At 44.4% G+C, this 21,927-nt stretch overlaps 1 protein-coding gene across 1 annotated transcript in view; it reads left to right on the forward strand.

Annotated features, from left to right (window-relative positions):
* LOC115476533 (ankyrin repeat and KH domain-containing protein 1-like) overlaps positions 1-21,927 on the forward strand; it is a 321,971-nt gene that overhangs the window by 290,522 nt on the left and 9,522 nt on the right. Inside the window, 2 exon segments of the mRNA XM_030212956.1 lie at positions 19,608-19,766; positions 20,888-21,139. Coding sequence (XP_030068816.1) covers positions 19,608-19,766; positions 20,888-21,139 — 411 coding nt within the window.

The raw sequence follows: 21,927 nt of genomic DNA on the forward strand, positions 1-21,927 counted from the left end.
CCTATCCAGGCCTGCAACCTATAGTGTACCGCCTTCCAAAAGGCACGAATTTTAACACAATTCCACCATATGTGCCCCATGGTGCCCTCTTGGCCGCATCTTCTCCAACACATGCCCGAGGCAGTCGGAAAGATCCGCCACAGTCGAGCAGGCGTAAGGTACCAACGATATAATACTTTCACAGCATTCTCCTGCAGGGGTACATGGGTCGATACCTTCACAGCTGCTTTTTCTATACTCTCCCACCCAGGGTCTCCCAAGCTCACCCCAGCTCTCGTTCCCAGCTTCTCCTATGTACCCCGTACCGGGCGCCTGTTTGCTTATATTATGGTACAGGGAACCTATCAGTCCCTAGAGGAAGCATGTCGCTCACATATCTCCTCCAGTTCTAATTTCTCACGCTGCATCACCTCCCTCACCGCCTTACTTTAAGGAGAGATACCAATTGACAATAGGCAAAATCACCTCCCTCCACCCCTGGGTATCTGTCCAGCAATATGTCAAAAGGTACCAGGGAGTCAGCTTCAAATAATTGGCCCCAGGTTCTCACCCCTATCTCGTACCATTTAGTGAAAATCCCCGTTACCGTCCCAGGTAAAAGTAAAGGATTAAAGGCTATTGGAGTATACCGGCTCAATATACATTGTCTCTTAGGGAACAGACTATCCCAGTAATGGAGTGTTACAGCTATGGAGGGACAAGCTCTTTCATTCATACTTCTAAAAGACTTTGGCAACCACATTAGTGCACTCAATGGTTTGTCATCCACCGAATGTTGTTCTATATGCACCCATTGGCGATCCGGGTATTCTTGATACCATTCAAGTGCTGCTTTCCCCTGCGCTGCCCTATAATACCATGCGAGATTGGGTACCCCAAGTCCTCCCCTTTTCCTTTTCTTATATAGGAGCGATCTCGCTAGCCTAGGACGTTTTCCTGCCCAGACGAATCGCACCAGTTTATCTTGTAAATTAGCTAAAAATCGCCTGGGCATTATCACAGGCAGCACCTGAAAAAGGTATAACAGTCGTGGCAAGACATTCATTTTAAGAATGGCTATTCTGCCAAACCATGATGTTCCCAAATCTCCCCACCTCTCTAGATCTTCCATAATAATTTTACCCAGCCCCTTATAATTTGCATTAAAGAGCTCCGAAGGTTCCCTAGTCAGATTCACCCCCAAGTATTTTAAATGTTTGGGAGCCCACCGAAAGGGAGAGGAAATCTTTAAGGACTCCACCACGTCCTCCGGAATTGTCACGTTCAGGGCCTCAGATTTTGCCATGTTGACCCTAAATCCGGACACTGCAGAGTACTGCTGTATCATTTGTTCTAGGTGCGGGAAGGTGGTCAAGGGTCGAGTGACAAACAGCAGTACATCATCTGCGAATAAGGCCATTTTATGAGTTCTATCTGCTATCTTAGCTCCCGAGATATCAGGATCAGACCGCACACGGGCTGCAAAAGGCTCCATCACCATCGCAAATAATAAGGGAGACAAGGGGCAGCCCTGCCTAGTACCTCTATGTAGAGTGAATAATTCTGAATTTCCACCATTGACCCGGACACAGGCCTTGGGGAACTCATAGAAGGCCCGAATCCAGCTACGAAACTGTATTCCAAACCCCATATTTTCCATCACCCTATACATGAAGGGCCAGTGAACCCGGTCAAAGGCTTTTTCCGCGTCAAGGCTTAAAAGACATAACGGCTTCTGGTTGTTTTTTGCCAAGTTCATTATATCCACCGCCCTTCTAATATTATCCATCGCCTTTCGATACTGTACAAAGCCCACTTGATCTGGATGAATAAGTACTGGTAGAATAGGGGCCAAACGATTTGCCAGTACCTTAGCCAATATTTTGACATCTGCATTAAGCACAGATATAGGTCTGTAGGATCCACATTCAGAGTGATCTTTACCTGGTTTAGGCAGGACCGCTATCCATGCCTCCATCATTGACTGAGGTAATGACCCCCCTCTCCCCACCTGATTAAACAGATCTGCTAGGAGCGGAGCTATCTCAGGGGCAAACTTCCTATAGAACTCATTGGGCAATCCGTCGAGCCCGGGCGATTTATGTGAGGGGAGACTACTAATTGCCTCCTGGATTTCCCCAGGGGTGATTGGCTCATCTAACATTGTCTGCTGCTGGTGACTCAGAGAGGTAAGCTCACTATCCTGTAAGTAATGATCTATCAGGTCCATCGAAGGGCTGACCTCCTGGGCATACAGATTTTTATAAAATTCCCCAAATCTGTTTCGTATTTGCTCGGACATACTTAAGGTACCTCCTCCAGCATCTCGTATCTTTATGATGTTCCGCTCAACTTTTTGCCTGCGCAGCTTTATGGCGAGAAGGCGCCCTATTTTGTTAGCGTATGCATAGGAGCTCAACCTATTCTTTGCCTGTAGCATGCTTAGGTGCTCCGAATATATGGAGTCAAGGCGCATTCTCTGGAAACTAAGTTCTCTCAGAACCCTAGCTGAACCATTGGCCTTATGCTGTTCCTCTAGTAAGCGAATGTTTTCCAGACAATTCGCGATCTGCGCCCTACGGGCTTTCGATTGTCTACTGGCCAGTTGTAGAAAATATCCCCGGGTCACCGCCTTCATAGCATCCCATATTGTGCTAAGCGAGGGCCCTGAACCTAAATTAAATTCAAGGTACTCTTTCAACATTTGTTTATAGCCATCTACCACTGCCCCCTCCCGCAGAAGACCAACATTCAGTGTCCATCTTTTATTTTTTTTCTCGGCCCTAATATTTGGTAGAGTCACCCATATTGGAGCATGATCCGACAGAGTCACATTACCTATCCCTGCTTCAGGACCGTGCTCCACCAGGGTTGCATCCACAAATATGTAGTCAATGCGTGAATAAGAATTATGTACTGCAGAGTAAAATGTATAATCTCGTACCCTCTGGTGTTTCACCCTCCACAGGTCCACTGTGCCCAGTGAAAGCGCCAAAGACCTCAAAGCCAAAGAGTCCCTCTGACCCTCGCCTCTGGGGAGCCCTGAACGATCTAGGCCTGGGTTCATCACTGTATTAAAGTCCCCTCCTATTACAAGTGAGCCCTGCGCAAAAGTGGCCAAGGAGTTTCTAACTTTCTCCAGGAACCCAGCCTGTCCTGTGTTAGGCGCATATATAGAGGCCAGGGTTAGATCCACATTGTCAATCGTGATATGCATAAAAATATATCGTCCACCCATGTCCCGCTTTACCTTTAGAACCTGCACCCCAACCGCAGCATGAATCAAGATCGCAACTCCTCCTTTCTTTGACCCAGCTGCTGATGCAAAATACACCACTGGGTACTCTGGGTGAGAAAGAAGCCTTTCATGCCTACCCACCAAGTGCGTCTCCTGCAGGAGAACCACATGCGGTCTATGCTGCTTTATTTCCTTATAAAACTTTTGCCTCTTCTGGGGCATGTTCAGGCCCTTTACATTATACGAGAGAATTTTTAAGTCTGTATTCATCTCCATAGAGTGTAATAAAGCTGTTCTATCGCACCCCTTCGTGGTATCTCTATACAGTGCCATAGTGCAAAGTGTGCGCCCTTCATACCCGGCAGTGCCCCGCTCTCTCCCCTATTTCCCCACATCCCACTATCCCCCCTCCCTCCCTCCCAACCCCTCCCACCCCCTCCATTCACACCAATTGAAAGACCAATGTCCTCCAAGTGGGTCTTTAGGAAGTTATCCACCCACCACACAGTGCCCAAACCCACATCTATCCCTCCCCATCCATATCAGCTTACACACGATCCCACATACACCTATCCCTTACATGCTTCATTACTATTCCCTCCCTTCAGTTTATCGTTTCAACACTCTTCAAAGCCCTATAGTATTGGGCCGTTGTCAACCCTAACATCAGTGTTCAAAGTCAAATGGCAAATGCAGCTATGCCTACCCATCAAGGTAATCTCCTGGGAGCATAGCCCCAGTATCCCGATCCAACCTGATTCAGCGCTTCTGGTTGTTGTTGTGCTTTGCGGGTCCCGGGGTTCTCTGCCATCGCTGAAGCCTCGTCTTAGTAGCTGGCGCCACCACTCCAGGTGCAGTCTTTGCGGACACCATTTCAACCGCGTGCAAGGCTTCCCACGCCTCTTGAAGAGTTTGCATCCGATATTTGGTGCCCTTCAGGGTGAAGTTTAATGAGAAGGGGAAGCCCCATCTATATTGTATCTGCTGTTTGCTCAAGACTTCCAGCGCCGGTCTCATCTGCCGCCTCATCTGGAGCGTATATAGCGAGAGGTCCTGATAGACCTGAACCGGGGCTCCACCGTACTCCAGGCTCTTTGTCTTCCTAGCTGAAACTAGAACTCTCTCCTTGTTCTCATATTTGTGAAATCTCACAATGATGTCCCGTGTCTGCTGCTCCTTTCGCGCTCCAAGAGCTCTGTGCGCTCTATCCAACTCACATCTCAGTTCATCTGCCTCAGGGCCCAACAAGGTAGAACATAATGTGTGCACAATCTCTGCCACGTTCTCCGTGTCTCCGCCCTCAGGAACTCCTCGGAAACGGAGATTATTTCTCCGTCCCCTGTTTTCAAGATCATCTAATTTGTATTGCAGGAGCTCATGTTTTTGTTCCATCGTCTGCAACAGGTTAGTATGCTTTTCTAGCAGTTCGGCGTGCTCATCTATTTTTAATTCTGCCTCCTCCACTCTGCCGCCCAGTTCTCTGAGATCCGCACTGAGCGTATCCATCCGCTCTAAAATTTCGTCTTTTGACTGCTTAATCTCCGACTGGATCGTAGCAGATAACTTGCGGAGCTCAACGGACAATCCTTTCTTGGAAGGAGGGGCTCGCGCCTCAGACATAGCGCTGAATCTGAGTCCGACGGAGACCCGCGCTCCGGGGACTCACGGTGTCTGGAGGCCTTACTCGCCGTGCTTTTCTCCGTTTTTTCCATCTCTTTTTTCCGGGTCGAGGCCGCTTTACTCATGGCGTCTGTATGTTAGGAGGTAAATTCTTACACTTTCGCGATGTTTATCGCCATTTGGATCGGAGTGTTTCCAAATTTTGCAGCGTTGGGAGAGGGAGCTATGAATTCAGGCTGCCATGCTGTCGGCTGACGTCACTTCCTCTCTCCACTCATTATTTTATATACCTCTATCATATCACCCCTCAGCCGCCTTTTCTCCAAGCTGAAGAGCCCCAGCCGCTTTAGCCTTTCCTCATAGGAAAGTCGTCCCATCCCCTTAATCATCTTCGTCGCCCTTCTCTGCAGCTTTTCTAAATCTACATGGTGTACGGGGGAAAAGGGAACCCCGCACATGTTAAATCATAACATGAGCATGGTGTACAGGGGGGGAAAAAGAGAACCTGCACATGTTGTCATAACATGAGTCACTGTGCACCTATGAGTCAAATTTTCAATAAATGGGCAGAAATGTATTGAAAAAGCAATAACGGTATACATTACCACCCCCTAATGCTGTTGTCAATACTTTATTGCAATAGTGACCCCCATATCTGTGCCCTTTGATAAAATATATCCTGAAATTTGAAATAATTTTTCATTAAAGCAACCCTAGCTAACTCAGAGATAGTCATACCTGTTTTGCTTAGTACCTTTTTAATAACATCTAGAATCCTCTTGAGGAAAGTTGGTGTAAAGGGCTTCAATATCCAATGTGACCGGTATCACATTGATGGTATCTACTTTAATTTCATCAAAAATAGTAATAACATGATGGATCTCATAAGTTTTGGGAATTAAAGAGGGTACAAATATATATGTGCAATGGTTTCAAGATGGACCCAATTGCAGAAACAATGGGGTGACCTGAAAATTTTTGAAGAGACTTAAGTTTTTGGAAGAACATAAAAGCTAGGAATGGTAGAGTATTTCAACTTCGTCTGTCTCAAGTAAAAAAAAAAAAAAAAAATTATATATACACACACACACACACACTGCAATCCGCTTAAGTGCAAGGGTCTGGGACCAAAGAAATACATGCAGTTAACCGGAGCGAGCAGTTAACCGTTGTGACCCAAAGAAGCTTGACATCTGATAAACATATCTACAGTACTGTTAGTACTTGAAGTAATCAGTCAGTCCTCTGTACACTCTTGTGTCTGTGAGTTCCATAGACTGCGTGTGCCAGACGGTAAAAATGTCATAGCACTGACATCCAGTGGCCTCCAGATAGGCCCTCACGGTGTTGAGACTCTCCAGCGCTCTTGCAAAAGTGACAGGAGGTTGTTGAATTTCGTCAGCATGTGCCTCATTGCTCATTTCATCATCTGTTTTATCATCAGCCATTGCCTGTGTGTAGGTGCATATCTGGACATCAGTGCTGTCATCTGCTGTTTGTAGATCATAATCAACAGCTACATAGTGATGAAACTCATCTTCAGTAACACCGGCTGGGATGTCAATAAGCCTGTTCATCTGACTTGTTTGCAACAGCTGCATCTGTTTTGTCCCTCTCCACATCCTTAACAAAGCTTGCCCACTTGTAGCAGTTCACAATGGTTGCCTGTGTAACATGATTCCAGGCTTCTTTCTGCTTATGTAGGGAATCCAACAGTGATAGATTACAAACCAGTTCAACAGCACGTTTATCTTTGCCAGTCTGGTCATCCATAACGCTCATCAGACGACGTAGCACAAGAGCCCGATAATGTTGTTTGAAATTGGCTATCATGCCCTGATCCATAGGTTGGATCAGAGAGGTAGTGTTTGGTGGCAGGAAGACCACCTTGACATTAGACAGCCTGACATTATCGCTGTGTGCAGCACAATTATCACAAAGCAACAAAATCTGACGCTTTTGTGCCTGCGTTCTAGTGTCTAACTTCTTTAGCCACTGCTTCCAAATTTCCCCAGTCATCCATGAATTTGCGTTAGCCTCGTATGACACAGGAAGTCGCTTAACATTCTTGAAGCAATGGGGCTGTTTGCTCTTTCCAATGACGAGGGGTTCCAACTTCACTCCCATCCATATTGCAGCCAAGGAGGATAGTCAGTCGGTCCTTTGATGTTTTACCTCACCAATCTGCTGCATTTCTTTGAAGGGGTAAACAAATATATGGACAAAGGTGAGCCGGTTGATATTGTGTATCTAGATTTTCAGAAGGCTTTTGATAAGGTCCCTCATGAAAGACTACAGAGGAAATTAGAGGGACATGGGATCAGAGGTAGTGTCTTACTGTGGATTAAAAACTGGTTGAAAGATAGGAAACAGAGTAGGATTAAAAGGTCAATATTCGCAATGGAGAAGGGTAGTTAGCGGGGTGCCTCAGGGATCGATGCTGGGACCTCTGCTTTTTAACATATTCATGTATGACCTAGAGATGGGGGTAACTAGTGAGGTAATCAAATTTGCCGATGACACAAAGTTATTCTAAGTAGTCAAATCGTGGGAAGATTGTGAAAAACTATAAGAGGACCTTACGAGACTGGGAGACTGGGCGTCTAAATGGCAGATGACGTTTAATGTAAACAAGTGCAAAGTGATGCATGTGGGAAAGAGGAGCCCAAACTATAACTACGCCATGCAAGGTTCAGCGTTGGGAGTCACGGACCGAGAAAGGGATCTAAGTGTCATCATTGATACGTTGAAAACTTCTGTTCAATGTGCTGCTGTGGCTAGGAAAGCAAATAGAATGTTGGGTATTATTAGGAAGGGATTGAAAACAAAAATAAGGATATTGTTCTGCCGTTGTATCGCTCCATGGTGCGACCTCACCTCGAGTATTGTGTTCAATTCTGGTCGCCGCACCTCAAGAAAGACATAGTGGAATTGGAAAAGGTGCAGAGAAGGGCGACAAAGATGATACAGGGGATGGGATTACTTCCCTATCTGGATAGGCTGAAGTGGCTTGGGCTCTTCAGCTTGGAGAAAAGGCGGCTGAGGGGAGATATGATAGAGGTCTGTAAGATAATGAGTGGAATGGAACGGGTCGATGTGGAGCGTCTGTTTACGCTTTCCAAAAATACTAGGACAAGGGGGCATGCGATGAAGCTTCAGTGTGGTAAATTTAAAACTAATCTGAGGAAATTTTTCTTCACTCAACGCGTAGTTAAACTTTGGAATTCGCTGCTGGAAAAGGTGGTTAAGGCGGTTAACTTAGCGGACTTCAAAAAAGGGTTGGACGGCTTCCTGGAGGAAAAAGCCATAGAATGTTATTGAATGGATGAGGGAATATATACAGTATTTATAGCATGGGCGGGACAAATTGCTTGTTCTTTTGACCGCTGTCGGTGACAGGGTGCTGGGCTCGATGGACCCTTGGTCTGTCTCAGCATGGCGATGCTTTTGTACTTCCTGTAGTTTCGGCTTGTTTGAATGCAAGTATTCCATCAGGAATCGCTCGCCAGTAGACACCGTTTTCATCAGCATTGAAAATGTCACGAGGTGCAAACTCGTTCAAGATGGTAGGAAGAACTGAAACAACCCAATTTTCAGTACCAAAGTCATCAACGTCTTGTTTTTCACCATGCTGTTTCTTGAATTTTATGTTCCTCTCCTTCCATCTTTCCAATAATCCAGCAGTGGCTTTGAATTCAGTTAGTCCAAGACTTTAAGCTAGCTGATTAGCTTTCTCCATAAGCAGTGGACCACTGACAGGAAATTGTCTGCGCCTGACTTGAGAAAACCACCGAAGAAGAGCATCTTCTACATCCTCAGCTTTTCCCGCCCGTTTACGTTTCCGGTGTGGATTTGTATTGTTTTGCCAGTCTTCCAGAAGCTGGTCTTTCTGCTTCAAGATACGTGAAATTTGGCTGGGATTGACATCATATTCTTTAGCAATAGATGCTTGACTTTGTTTTCTAATTTTTTTAAGAACTTCTATTCGTTCAGCCAGTGTTAGTCTTACAGTTGTGCGGCGACAACGACCCCATTGTAGACTCTAACAACATTCTTTCGCTTATTCTGCCTGTGGCAGTTAAAGGGGCGGTAAATTTGAATCTCTCTAGTTGTCACGTGCCATTCGGCTTCCGTATTCCGTGTGCGCGCTTATGCGGAGTCTTTCCTGCAGAGGAGCGGTCTTAAACCATGCATATAAGCGAATCTTGCACTTATCAGTGATGCGCTAAACCAAAGTTTGTCCCCATAGAAATTGATGACGCCAAAAACGGGACTGAAGTACGGCACGCAGTTAGAGCATGCGCTTATCCAACGTGCACTTAAATGGAGTGCACTGTGTATGTGTGTGTATATTGCGTCACCTAGTTTAACATGGCTGTCTCTGCATGCAAACCTGGTATAGGATCTGTAGATGGATCTTTCTATATCCCCCGTAACTAGCCTATTTGTTATGTAGTCTTTCTTCAGTATCGGTACCGCCCCTCCCTTACCTGCAAATTTAAAAACAATCTTTTTTTTTTTTTTTTTTTTTTTTTTTAAAGTTCTGTTAGTACTGCATTCTTCTCCCTGGACAGGTTATAGAAAATATAACCTGTGTAAACTGCTGTGATCACTGAAAGCCAGGCAGTATAGCCAGTATAAATACAGTAAGATTTTTTTTCTTTTCCTCTAATGCCTCAATATCCTTTTAAAACAGATTCCTAGTAGGTATGAATGAGTGGGTCTAGGGGTCCAACAGGAATCATTTCTGATAACAGGAGTTGATTTTGAAAAGAAATGTTGAATAAATAACTTTCTAGTGAACTTAAAAAAGTGAACTCTTGTTTGGAATGTATTATATTTACTTAGGTACAAAGGAAAGACCCTTATCTAATACCTTCCTCTTTGTTAGTCCATGGAGAATCAGAAAGATTCATCACTGAAGATTGTCTGAGGGTACCCCTTTTTGCATAACCTCTTCCTCTGCCTGTGTGAGGAATTCTGTGTGTAGATTTGTTGGATCCCTGTTCTTCATATTTGTCTGGTTGTATAAAAAAAAACGTATGCTGGCTAAGAGGGCATAGTGTGGGGTCTGGTGTGCTAGTTAAGGGAGACACTACTTCCAAACTCTTAATCCACTTCTATGTTCACCACCTTCCTCATCCTTCTTGCTTTAGCAGATTTTGAAGAGGCCAGCCTCAAAATAAAATTGACTTGTCTCGGGTGTTGGGACTTCAGCCTATCCCATGGATAAATTGACCCTTTAATATATAGTCTGGTTCATAAAATCTGAATGTCAAACTTAAAACTTTAATTCCCCTTTTGAATACTCCTAATGTACTGTTAATTTCCATGATAAATATATCCTAGTCAGAAAAGTGATGGTTCTTTTTTTTTTTTCTGTTCCTGTTTTCATCCTGTTATGATTTCTTTTTTCATATCAGCAAAATCACAAGATCCAATGAGCATCTGAGTATGACATTCCAATTTTTGATAAATTTTCTATTATCCTCAAATTTGGGTTCTTTGAATATGTCCCGTCCGTGGCCGTGACAACCCTCAGACTTACCCTGTTTCTGGGAGTCAGTGTCTGTGCTGGCTTCTGCTTGTCTCTGTGTCTGTCTTAGGTTCTCTCTGGCTCTGTGTGCTGATTGCCCTACTGAACCTCACCTGTGTGGGCTTTGCCTCTTCCAAGATGGCTGCCGCCTCCTCCTCTTTGCCAGTATCCAAGATGGCTTCCGCTGTTCCTTCCTATGGGCTGACTGCTCTGTGTGTCAAGCCTCTGTTTGGTTGCAAGGTGATTGCTGCAGCTGTGGCTCTGGTGTTGAAGGGCTTTATTAATCACTTAGAGACTAGAGTCCTGGCCTTTGCATCTCATCTAAAGGTCCTGGTGTATAGAGTGCTCTGTACACGGTTTCAGTGTTTGCTCTGTGTGAGTGTTCTATGTTTGTTTAGACTAGCTAGCTTAGGCACCGTGTGGCTTGTAGCCTGTACATAGCTCTGCTAGTTCTCTGTGTTTGTTTCCAGTGCATGACTAGCTAGCTTAGGCACCGTGTGGCTTGTAGCCTGTGCATAGCTCTGCTAGTTCTCTGTGTTTGTTTCCAGTGCATGACTAGCTAGCTTAGGCACCGTGTGGCTTGTAGCCTGTGCATAGCTCTGCTAGTTCTCTGTGTTTGTTCCTAGTGTTAGACTAGCCGCCCTTGCTAGCCACTATCCCGAGTCTGTATTTGTTCCTAGTGTTAGACTAGCCGCCCTTGCTAGCCACTATCCCAAGACTGTGATTGTTCCTAGTGTAGACTAGCCAGCTTAGGCACCGTCTGGCTTGTAGCCTGTGCATAGCTCCGCTAGTTCTCTGTGATTGTTCCTAGTGTAGACTAGCCAGCTTAGGCACCGTCTGGCTTGTAGCCTGTGCATAGCTCTGCTAGTTCTCTGTGTTTGTTCCTAGTGATAGACTAGCCAGCTTAGGCACCGTCTGGCTTGTAGCCTGTGCATAGCTCTGCTAGTTCTCTGTGTTTGTTCCTAGTGATAGACTAGCCAGCTTAGGCACCGTGTGGCTTGTAGCCTGTGTATAGCTTTGCTAGTTCCCTGGGTTTGTTCCTAATACTTGACTAGCCAGCTTAGGCACCGTGTGGCTTGTAGCCTGTGTAAAGCTTTGCTAGTGTTCTGTGTTGTTTCCAGTGCATGACTTGTTAGCTTGGGCACAGCTTAGTTGTTAGCTGGTGATTAGCCTTCCAAGTCTCCTGAGTTTGCTCTGTGTATGTTCCTGTGTATGACTGGTTTGCCTGGGTATAGCGTTCCTATTAGCCTGGGTACAGTTTACTAGTCATTGTGTTGAATCCTGCCGACTGCCAGAACCCGGACAGTCCCTGCTTGTCTGCCTTGCCTTCGCCTAGGTGCCAGGGGGCACTCCTGGATCTTCATTCCTGCTGTTCCTGTAAGTCCTACCGGCTGCCAGAACCTGAGGGCTCAACCCTCGGGGAAAGGCAGTCAAGTGTAGGTGAAGCCTAGGTCCAGGGTGTTCCAGTTCCGCGGGTTCCGCTCCAGTGTGTTCCAGTCCAGCGGGTTTCACTCCTGTATGTTCCAGTCCAGTGGGGCCACTCCAGTGTGTCCAGTCCAGCGGGCCCCACTCCAGTGCGCACCCGTCCGGTGCGTTCCAGTTCCGAGTGTTCCGGTGTAGCACTCCAGTCCGGAGTTCCGGTCCAGTCTTGTTTCCTCTCTACCTGGAAGGTGATTTTGCCTGCCACTGCCGCTCCACGGTAGTGGCCTATGGACTCACAAACCCCACGCTCCCGGGGAAGAAGCCTGAAGGTATGCCAAGGTCCTCGAGAGCGCGGCAAGCGCGAGAGACGCGACAGAATACTTGTAAGCCACATGGTATCCTCTTTACTTGACAGTATTCAAGGCGGTGTAATGCAGGTCCATACAAATAGCTCTCTTCCTCTGTCATGCCAAATCCATCCATTGCTCCAGATCACGGTCATTTTGCATATTGTAAAACAGAAAAAGTTTTTGTAATAAGTTATCTAACCAGTTCTCTTTAAAACCTAAAACATTCTCAAGGTTCAAAATCTATAATACACCCCTAAGGTTGTGAAAAGCAACAAACAAAGGGGGACCTAGTTACAAAAAAAAGTCCAAGTACAGAGTAAAATCAGGAAATCGTCTTTCAAATTTTTGCAAATGTTAGACTTTTATTAGAAAATTCAAACTATATAATACAGTGGATTGCTACAGAGAGCAGTGCTTTCACAAGATACAACAAACTGAAAGTGGACATTTTCTCTACTTCCATCATTATCACTTGCCCAATGTGTTCCAGCAGAATGCCTGCTTTAAGGGTCTTTTAAAGCAGAATGCTATCAATATCATGGGGAGAATGAACCCAAAAAAGTAACCAAATATGAACAAACGCAAACCAACAAAGAAAAATAATTGGAGGTTGTCTTACAACATGATGTACATTGCCACCAAATTCTGTCAGGAAGGACACCAGTGTCGGACACACATAGAAGCAGTTTCTGAGAACATAAATTGTATATTAAAAAATATATATATATGTATATATACACACACACACAAACACATGAGTATAACTATTTTAGGAAATTCTAGGCTAACATACCCCAACTCATAGATCAGACTATGCTTTAGACTGCACCAGTTGCTTTTTATACCATACTAGTAAGAAATGCCCGTTTCGGGGGAAAATGAAACGGGCGCTAGCAGGGTAATCCCCCCCCCCCCCACCGTCCTCCCTCCCTCCCGAGTTCCAGACACCCCCTCCGTGCCTCCCTTCCGAGTTCCACACCTCTCCTCTCCCTCCCTCCATCCCTCAGTGACGTGGTTGCGAGTTTGCGAAGTTCGGTGCACTCTCCCAGCAGCTGTCAGAGAATGTATGGAAGTTGTCCGTTGTATGTTTGCCGCCCCGCCCTCTGCGTCATCGCATGTTGACGCGAGGGCGTAGGTACACTGACTGCAGGGCCGCCCCGCCCTGAACGTCATAGCGTTTTGACACGAGGGCGGAGCTACAGTGACTGCAGCCTGCAGTCCAAACCGGATATCTCGGGCGCCTCAAGTTTCCGGCTTGAGGCTTCAATGGAACGTTGGAGGTGCCTTTTATATATATAGATTATCCAGGCTAATTAGGGTCATCATAAGAATAGCCATACTGGGCCTGACCAGTAGTACATCCTAGCCCAGTATCCTGCTTCCAGCAGTGTCCAATTAAGATCACAAGTTACCTGACAGAATCTCAAATAGTAGCAAGACTGATCCCAAGGACAAGCAATGACTTCCCCCATGTCTACCTCAATAGCAGACTGGACTTTTCCTTCAGGAACTTGTCCAAATCTTTTTTTTTTTTTTTTTTAACCCTGATAAACTAACTTCTGATACCACATCCTCTGGCAACGAGTTCCAGAGCTTAACTATTCATTGAGTGAAAAAAATATTTCTTCCTGTTACTTTTAAAAGTAGTAACATGTGAGTGACCTCTAGTCTGTATAGTTTTTGAAAAAGTTAAAATAAAATAAAACTTGCACGATTGTTGAAACCTTTCTATTGGGATTCCCTACATGTCCTGTTTCAGTAATATCCCTCAAGGATACTCCACACTGAACCATGCGCTCCTGGGTGATACTTTGCTTCTCCCCCCCACCCCCACCCCCCCCCCCCCCCCCCCCCAAAAAAAAAATTTAGTTTAAAAACTGCTGTATCTCCTTATTAAATGTTAGTTCTAACAGCCTGGTTCCATCCCGGTTAAGGGTGGAGTCCATCCTTTTGGAATAGTCTCCCCCTTTCCCAGAATGTTACACAGTTTTATCAGATCTCTGCCCCATCTTGAAAAGGTAGCTGGCTATTAGATGTTTCAACAAGTGGATTTAAGAGAAACCAATTATTCTGTGATGCAACATGGTGCTATGTTGGATTAGTTTCTGTGAAGCGCGTCTACCAGAAGTGCAGTTATTTGAAGCTGAAGATTTTACAAGTTTTGATATAAGTACTTATTTGAGTGAAGAATAATTTATGAACATTGAAGTTGACACATCAAGAAGTTTTCTTAAAAAATCAAATAAAAGCTTAAAAATATGGACCGATGAGGACAAATGGTGCGTGTGGTAGCTTATATATGTATTTGTATAGGACAAATTGGAAAAAGCCCACCTGATGCAAAAAAATATTTAGTAAATTCTGTTTTATATTGGGATCCTTTCTATAATTGGGACTTTGGTTTGGGACCCTTTGGAGTTAAGTTGACCAAACATGGTGTAGTTATTTGAAACATATAGCTTCTGATTACTTATCAGTCAGTTTTCTCTTCCATTTAAAACCTTTGTATTGTTAACTACTCCGTCCTCGTCTCGTGATAGATAATTCAGCTTTTGTGGTTTAATTGGTCGTCTTTATTACTTTGTCTTCCTAACACAGATTTGTTGTCTTCTCCCTTTTACTTCTGACCAAAGCTTTTTGGAATCCTATTTGGGCTTATTCAGCATAATCACTTACAATGGAAGAAGTTCTGAAAACCTAGGCCCTATCCTTAGCATGGCTTAGCTCAGGTTTAATATTGAACTACGCAGTACAATAATTAGACCCGACGTTTTCCCCTACCATGAGGTTAGTGACAGTCTCCGTTTGTTAGCACCAGATCCAGCATAGCTTCACCTCTAGTAGGCTCAGTAATTAGTTTACTGAGAAATGCTACTTATTGAGTATCTGGGATTTCTCTACCAGCTGACATCACTTCAGTCCACATCCAGATTGAAGTCACCACTTGACTGCCAGCATGGGAAGTAATTTGGGCTGCTTCACAAGCAAAGGGTGAAAGGAGTATTTAGGGAAGATAAATTGAGGTAGAGAATTTTTCTGCTATGAGGATGTTATAGATAGTACCCCACACTAAAAATCACCTTTTGACTATGATAGATTGGAGCAATTAAAGCAAACTGCTGAAAAACCAGACGATGTAATAGTGAAAATTAACATACTAAAGTGTAATCACTATCAGAACAAGATATATTCACTTCATCGTTCTCAAATCAAACTTGAAACAGGTTATAGATTACTAACCTGTAATTACCAATCATAACAGCCATATTGCTAATGTGTAAAGCCAATTTTTGAAAAGGGCTCCAAAGGAGTGCCATCTCTCTGCCAGGCAAAATTATATATGTGATTAAAAAAATACCATATAAATAAATTGGATTGTGTGCATGGATTTAGCAAAGTCAAGTCTTGCCTTTCCAATATTTTTGAATGTGTAAACAAATATGGATAAAGTGAGCCAGTTAATACAGTATGTTTGGGTTTTTAGAAAGCATTATAGAAAACTCTCAAAATTAGTGTCATAGGATGCCAAAGGAGGTAATGGCCTATTGTGGATTTGAAACTGAATATGAACAGAGTAGGACTACTATATTGGGACCTTTGCTGTTTGACATAGTCATAAGTGATCTGGAAAAGGCTGCAGTAAGGTGATAATATATAGATGATACAGTTTGGTTATTAAAGCAGCAGAGGAATGAGAGGAGTTGCAGAAGGATATTGTGAAACTAGATGTCACGAAATGCCTGGGCCTAACCCTGTGGCCACTTAGAGGATCTATCCCCAGCACAGCTCAAGTCCGCCTACACCTGGGCATATGTACCTGGGCATATGTTGTATACTAGCACCCTCCTTCCATCGACTGGGTCCCAACTGCCTCTGGGCGAGTCTCCTGCTCTCAAGTTATCCCTGGTGATTTCTAGGTTACTGGGGCCACACTCCAGTAGTCCCACAGTTCCTAGAAAGCACTCACAGACCCAACACACAAACCACCAAGATTCTTAGTCCAGACAGGCAGAGTCAGTAAACTAAAAAAGGTTTATTGTCATAAATATTGAACAGTGAACTTTAAAAACAGATGGAAAACAGGCAAATAACAGGTAACTGACTAAGGATCAATTATAAAACTAAACATTTTAGTCACTACCTGGATAGTGCCTGGGAAGTACAGGAAATATATCTGCTAACAGGTTACAGAATATAACTACTCACAGGGTCTCAGTAAAGAGGTCTTTCTCTCTCTCTACTTCCAAACTGAGACCAGGTTAAAAACCAGTACATCCTGGCTGTAGTTGAGCTCCTGGGCCAATCATAGTCCAGAAAAACTTTTTTTTTATTTTATTTTTTTTAAGTAGCTGGCCACATTACTGCATGTTCCCTCCTCTCAAAGGAACAGTCATTTCTCTGTAGCAACTTTAAACATAAAACATGTACCACTGGGTTTAAGTAGTATAAACTCAGCTAGGTTTTAGTTTGTCTACTTACCTTAGTAAACTCAAAGAAAAGGGGGTGAGGGAATAGATAGGTTTGAGACCAAAGCTATATTAATGGATGACAAAGCCAATGTCTAAGTCCTTTTGTGTCAATCTGATCCAGTTTCCAAAGTTTTCTGTTCTGCATGCTCCTAAAGTTTCTTTAAGCACCTTTTATTCGACAATAAATTGTTCTCACACTTGGGTCGATTTTTCAAAGCAAAAATCAACAAAGTTTTGCCAGAACCTTCTGGTGCACGGGGCGTGCGCATCGCGCATGTGCGGCTGTCTTCCCACCTGTCACATGAGTGCTCCCGCTTAGTTCCTTTTTTCCCCGCGGTAGAGAGCGGCTGCATTTGTGGTCTCTCTCTTCAACTCTTGGAACGAGCCTTCGCCAGTTTTGGAAGTTTTACTTCGTTTTTTTTCTTCTTTTATTTCTTTTACCCTGTTCCCTTTATTAAAACAAAAAATTTCCTTTACCTCTTAGTTTTTGGCCTGGTTAAGTTTCCGTTCGCTGCCATTGTAGGCCTCTTAGGCTGCGCGTACGCGTTTTCTCCTTTTTGTGTGCTTTCTTAGCCACAATCGTGGATTTTGATTTTGCCACCGCTATCTTTTCGTCCATGTCATCGAGGACTCCCAGCGGCTTCAAGAAGTGTACTTGGTGCAGCCGGTCGATCTCAGGTCCCGATCCCCACATGTGGTGTCTTCAGTGCCTTGGGGCCTGACCATCGCTCAGACACATGTAAGTTGTGTCTTAGCCTGAAAAAGCGGACACAAGCGTCGAGAAAAGCTCTTTGAGACCAACTTTTCAGAGCCTCGACCGGTATGTCGACATCGGCACCGGGGATGGCATCAACTTCAGGAGCGCAGGTAATGGCTGTCCGGAGACCACCACACGCTGGGAGCGGTGAGGCGTCGAGTGGGTCTCCACCTGTCTCGAAGCCTCCTGTTGTACAGGCCCCACGGGACTGACCAGATTCGGACCCGACCCCGAGGAGGCATGTGGATTCCACATCCTCGTCGGTACCGAGGAGTCTGCATGACATGCATCGAGCGAAGGCGAAGAAGCATTGTCATCGATTTCCTCCCAAGCATGGTACCGAGAGCTCCGGGGCGTCGAAAGATTTGGCACCCGTGAAGCGCCGACACCGGGAGGAACGCTCACCCTCCATTCAAGAGGTGTCTGTCTTCGGGCAGCGCGGTACCACCTCCTCATCCTCCACAGATTCTGACGCCTATTCCTGTACCGACCCCACAGCCTTGCTCGACGGCGACTCTAGATGAGCGCATCCGAGCCCTTCTTCCAGGTCTTCTGGAGGGGTTGCTGTGTCAGTCTGCTCCGGTGCCGGGGGTGCTTGCGCCCTCTGTACCGTTGGTGGAAGCGGCAGCTGGTTCTATACCTGTGGTGAGGTCCCCAACGCCGGTACCGCCTGCGGCATCGGCTGCCACCCAGGTCGATTCTCCGTCGACATCGATGGAGGGAGCTTTATCGCCGCCAGCACGGGAGTCGACCTCTCGACATCGCCATCGAGGACATCAGTTCTTTATGGTTTCAGGTCAATCTATGTTATGTCCTTGCCGTTGCAAGGCCCAATTGACCTTTCTTTGTTGTTTTGAGTGAGCCTGGTTGCTAGGGGTACGCCAACTGTGAGAACAAGCAGGAGGCTCTGAGGACAGCAGGCTGATTGTTCTCACAAACCCACCCATCTCTCCTTTGGAGTTGTTGTTACTTGCATTCGGATATAACTAAGCAGGAGCACTCGCGCGACGGGCGGGAAGATGGGTGCGCATGCGCGCTGCGTGCACCAGAAGGCTCTAGCAAACCTTTGTTGATTTTTGCTTTTTAAAATTGCCGTTCCTGGGGCCGCCGTGGATGTCGACCCAAGTGTGAGAACAATCAGCCTGCTGTTCTCTGAGAACACCTGCTACAGGTATGTATCTTCGCTTTTTGGACTAATGTGCAGTGGCTGCTGAAAAAATTAAATAGAATATTAGGGATTATTTGAAAAGGATGAAAAACAAAACTGAGCATATTTCTCTTATATAAATGCATGGTTTGACCACACCTTGAGTATTGTGTACCATTCTGGTTACTTCAAAGGATATTTCGGAGCTGGTAAAGATTCAGAGGACAACAAAAATAAAGTAGGAAACATAGAAACACAGTAAATGATAGCCAGTATGGCCATTCAGTGTGTCAGTATGTCTGGATTGTGATTTTGGTAGGTTACCTCCCGTATTAAATGCAAAAATGAGTGCTTTGTCGGCATTGCTGTGCCGGGAATAGCTAGCATGGTTTGGCAAATTAGCAAAAAGGAGCAGATTCAAAAAGCAGAGAACAGACAGTCAACCTATTTTAATAACCAAAACACATAGCTAATCTGATACATCCAATTATTTTGCAGGTCACAGGAAGCATAAATACCCTTATCCAGGGGCGTAGCCAGCCTTCCGTGGGAGAGGGGTCCAGAGCCCGGGGGGAGGGGGCACATTTTAGCCCTCCCCCCGGCGCCGCCCCCCCCCCTCCCGCCGCCGCTGCCGCCTACCTTTACTTTTGCTGGCGGGGGATCCCACTCCCCGCCAGCCGACGTCTTCTTCTTAGTCGCTTCCCGCTCTTCAATTTGTTTGCTGACGTCCTGCACGTTGTACGTGCAGGACGTCAGACTCAGAGAACACTGTTCTCTGAGTCTGACGTCCTGCACGTACAATTACGTGCAGGACGTCAGCAAACAAATTGAAGTGCAGGAAGGACTGAGAAGACGTCGGCTGGCGGGGAGTGGGATCCCCCGCCAGCAAAAGTAAAGGTAGGCGGGGGCGGGTTCGCAGGGAGGGGGGTCCTGGGGTGAATCTGCGGGGGCCCCGGCCCCCTCAGGCCCCACGTAGCTACGCCACTGCCCTTATCTATTTCAAAACAAGAGTTATTTACCAGCTTGTTTCCTGTTAGTAGCAAATATTGCAGATTTTGAAATTTGAATAATTCTGTTACTTCTTTTTAGATGCTTCTGGTGCCTCTACATCTTCAGCTTCTCTGGCAAACTTTTCTGCAAATATGCAAGGAACACAGGTCTACCTGCAAGGACCTACACCCGTTGGGACCCCTAGCTTCAATAGACAGCATTTTTCACCACATCCTTGGACAAACCCTGCAAACTCATGTATGTCTCTCATTGGTAGTAATTTATCTGTTGTGTCTATACAGGTGTTGACTATGTGTTAGTCTGAAAATTATTCTATTAAACTTTCCCTTATGGTTTTATGGTGTTTATCGAGTTTTACTTTAATTTGATTTTTGAAGATAAACATTTTGTGTGCATTAATGCTATTAAAATAATGTAGCTATTTAAAAAAAATCCTGCTTATTAATCCAGTGTGTGTTACATTGCTTCATTTTCAAAACACTTAAGTTGACATAGGTTATATAAACACATTAAATTTTTTGCTAAATTCGTACTGTGGGAACATGCTGCCATTATCTAACTGAATAAAACGAACCACCATTAGTTTAGGCAGTGGATATACCTTGTCTGAGTGAGGGTTTAGGTCTTTCATATGAAGTACTTTGGCAGCTTGACAAAATATTTTCTTCCAGAGACCCAGAGATATAAATCTGTAGTTCAACAGTTGTATTCCCTTAAGGGTAAGATATGTTGCTTATATGCAGAATATATCCATTTAACGTTAAATTCCATAAGGATGATGTCGGGAAAAGCTATTTTCTTAAGATGTTTTTTTTTTATATTTTTTGTTTCCAGGTACTTAAGCTATATTTTGTAGACTTGTCTCCTTGGAGCATATTCCTAAGAATTTTATTAAACTTGGTCAGAATTAAAATTTCAAATATTTTTGAAGTAGCCTGCTCTAGAAGCATTTTTATGATATTGCTCAGTTTTCAAGGGCTTGGCCATGTAAACTCTGAGCCACACAAATATTAGTCTCGGATGCCGTAAACGGCCAAGCTGTAGCTCTTCAATAATAGCAAAACTTATTTAGGAAGAAAGACTTGTATAACACTAGAAAAGAAGTTGAATAATCCTGAAAAGTAATGTGTATTCTTTCTCACAAAAACGTTTCAAAATATAAGGATATGTTCTTGGAGGAAAAAATAAATGTAGCAATATAATTAAGAGAAACTGAGTTAAAAATCCAGACAGGGCAGTATTTATGGCTTTACAACTTTTAATGCTTTGCAGTAAACTTAGATTCACATTATTCTTACTGATCAAATAAGTACCTTATTTTGATAGTGTAATATAAGGTTTAAAAAATGTATCTCTAGGTGAATCCCCTGTTCCATCTGTGTCATCTGGATCATCTTCACCTCTGTCAGCTGGTTCTGCACCTCCTTCCTTGGGCCAGCCAAAATCGAGCAATATGAACCATGATCGAAAGGTACCGCCTCCCATTGGAACAGAAAGGCTTGCTCGTATTCGACAAGGTGGTTCTGTAACTCCTACTCCCTTAGGCACCAACTTCACAGCTCCTGTTGGACATGGTGGTATTTGGTCCTTCGGAGTAAGCAGCACATCAGGTAAGTGTGGAGCACTGTTAAGTGCCTAGTTTTTATTTTTGTTTGACAAACTAGTCATTTTGACATAGCTGACTCCAGCTGGCTGGGCTCACATAGCTCTTGAAATATAGCACACTGCACCTTCAGGATGAAACTTTCTCCTCTGAAGTACAGGGCATAGCATATTTATTGGCATATCAGCATTTCACATGTGAACCTGACAGGAGTTTCCTGAAAAGCTCTACCAGGGATTGAAAGGCAGCTATATCAATGACATAATCAACTGGATGATTGCTTTCTGCTTAATTTGTTTTCCCGATACTGTGTTATGCTGGAATCTAAACTGAAGCGCATCTGCAGAAAAAAATGTCTAGTGTGGCTAGAAATATGCTGCTGTATAAATTTGCACTTGTATTTCATTGTCGTCAGAACTGAATAGAGCGTTTTTTATTGCTCTTAACTGGCTTGAGCTGGTTATGGGATATCCATTTAAATGCATAAAAAGTTTTGCAGCAATTGAGATTTTCAGTCCTTTTGCTTTTATTTTTAGAAGGACGCCACTGGGCATCCCTAATGACTTTTGCACTGTACAGCTGTTTCCATTCCCACCTTAAAAAAGCTGTTCTACTTTTACCAGTATCCAAGAAAAATAATTTGGTTGCATTTTTGTCTTCCTTGGTGACATTTGTGTTGGGAAGTTTATTCTCGAGCTCTCAAAGCAGAAGCTTATGTTCTCTTTCATATTTATATTGGGCAGTGGCAGAAAAGCTTGATGCAGTATTGTGAAAATCATTTTCTTTGTCCTTAAA

The sequence above is a fragment of the Microcaecilia unicolor genome, chromosome 8, assembly GCF_901765095.1.
Source record: "Microcaecilia unicolor chromosome 8, aMicUni1.1, whole genome shotgun sequence".
NCBI lineage: Eukaryota > Metazoa > Chordata > Amphibia > Gymnophiona > Siphonopidae > Microcaecilia > Microcaecilia unicolor.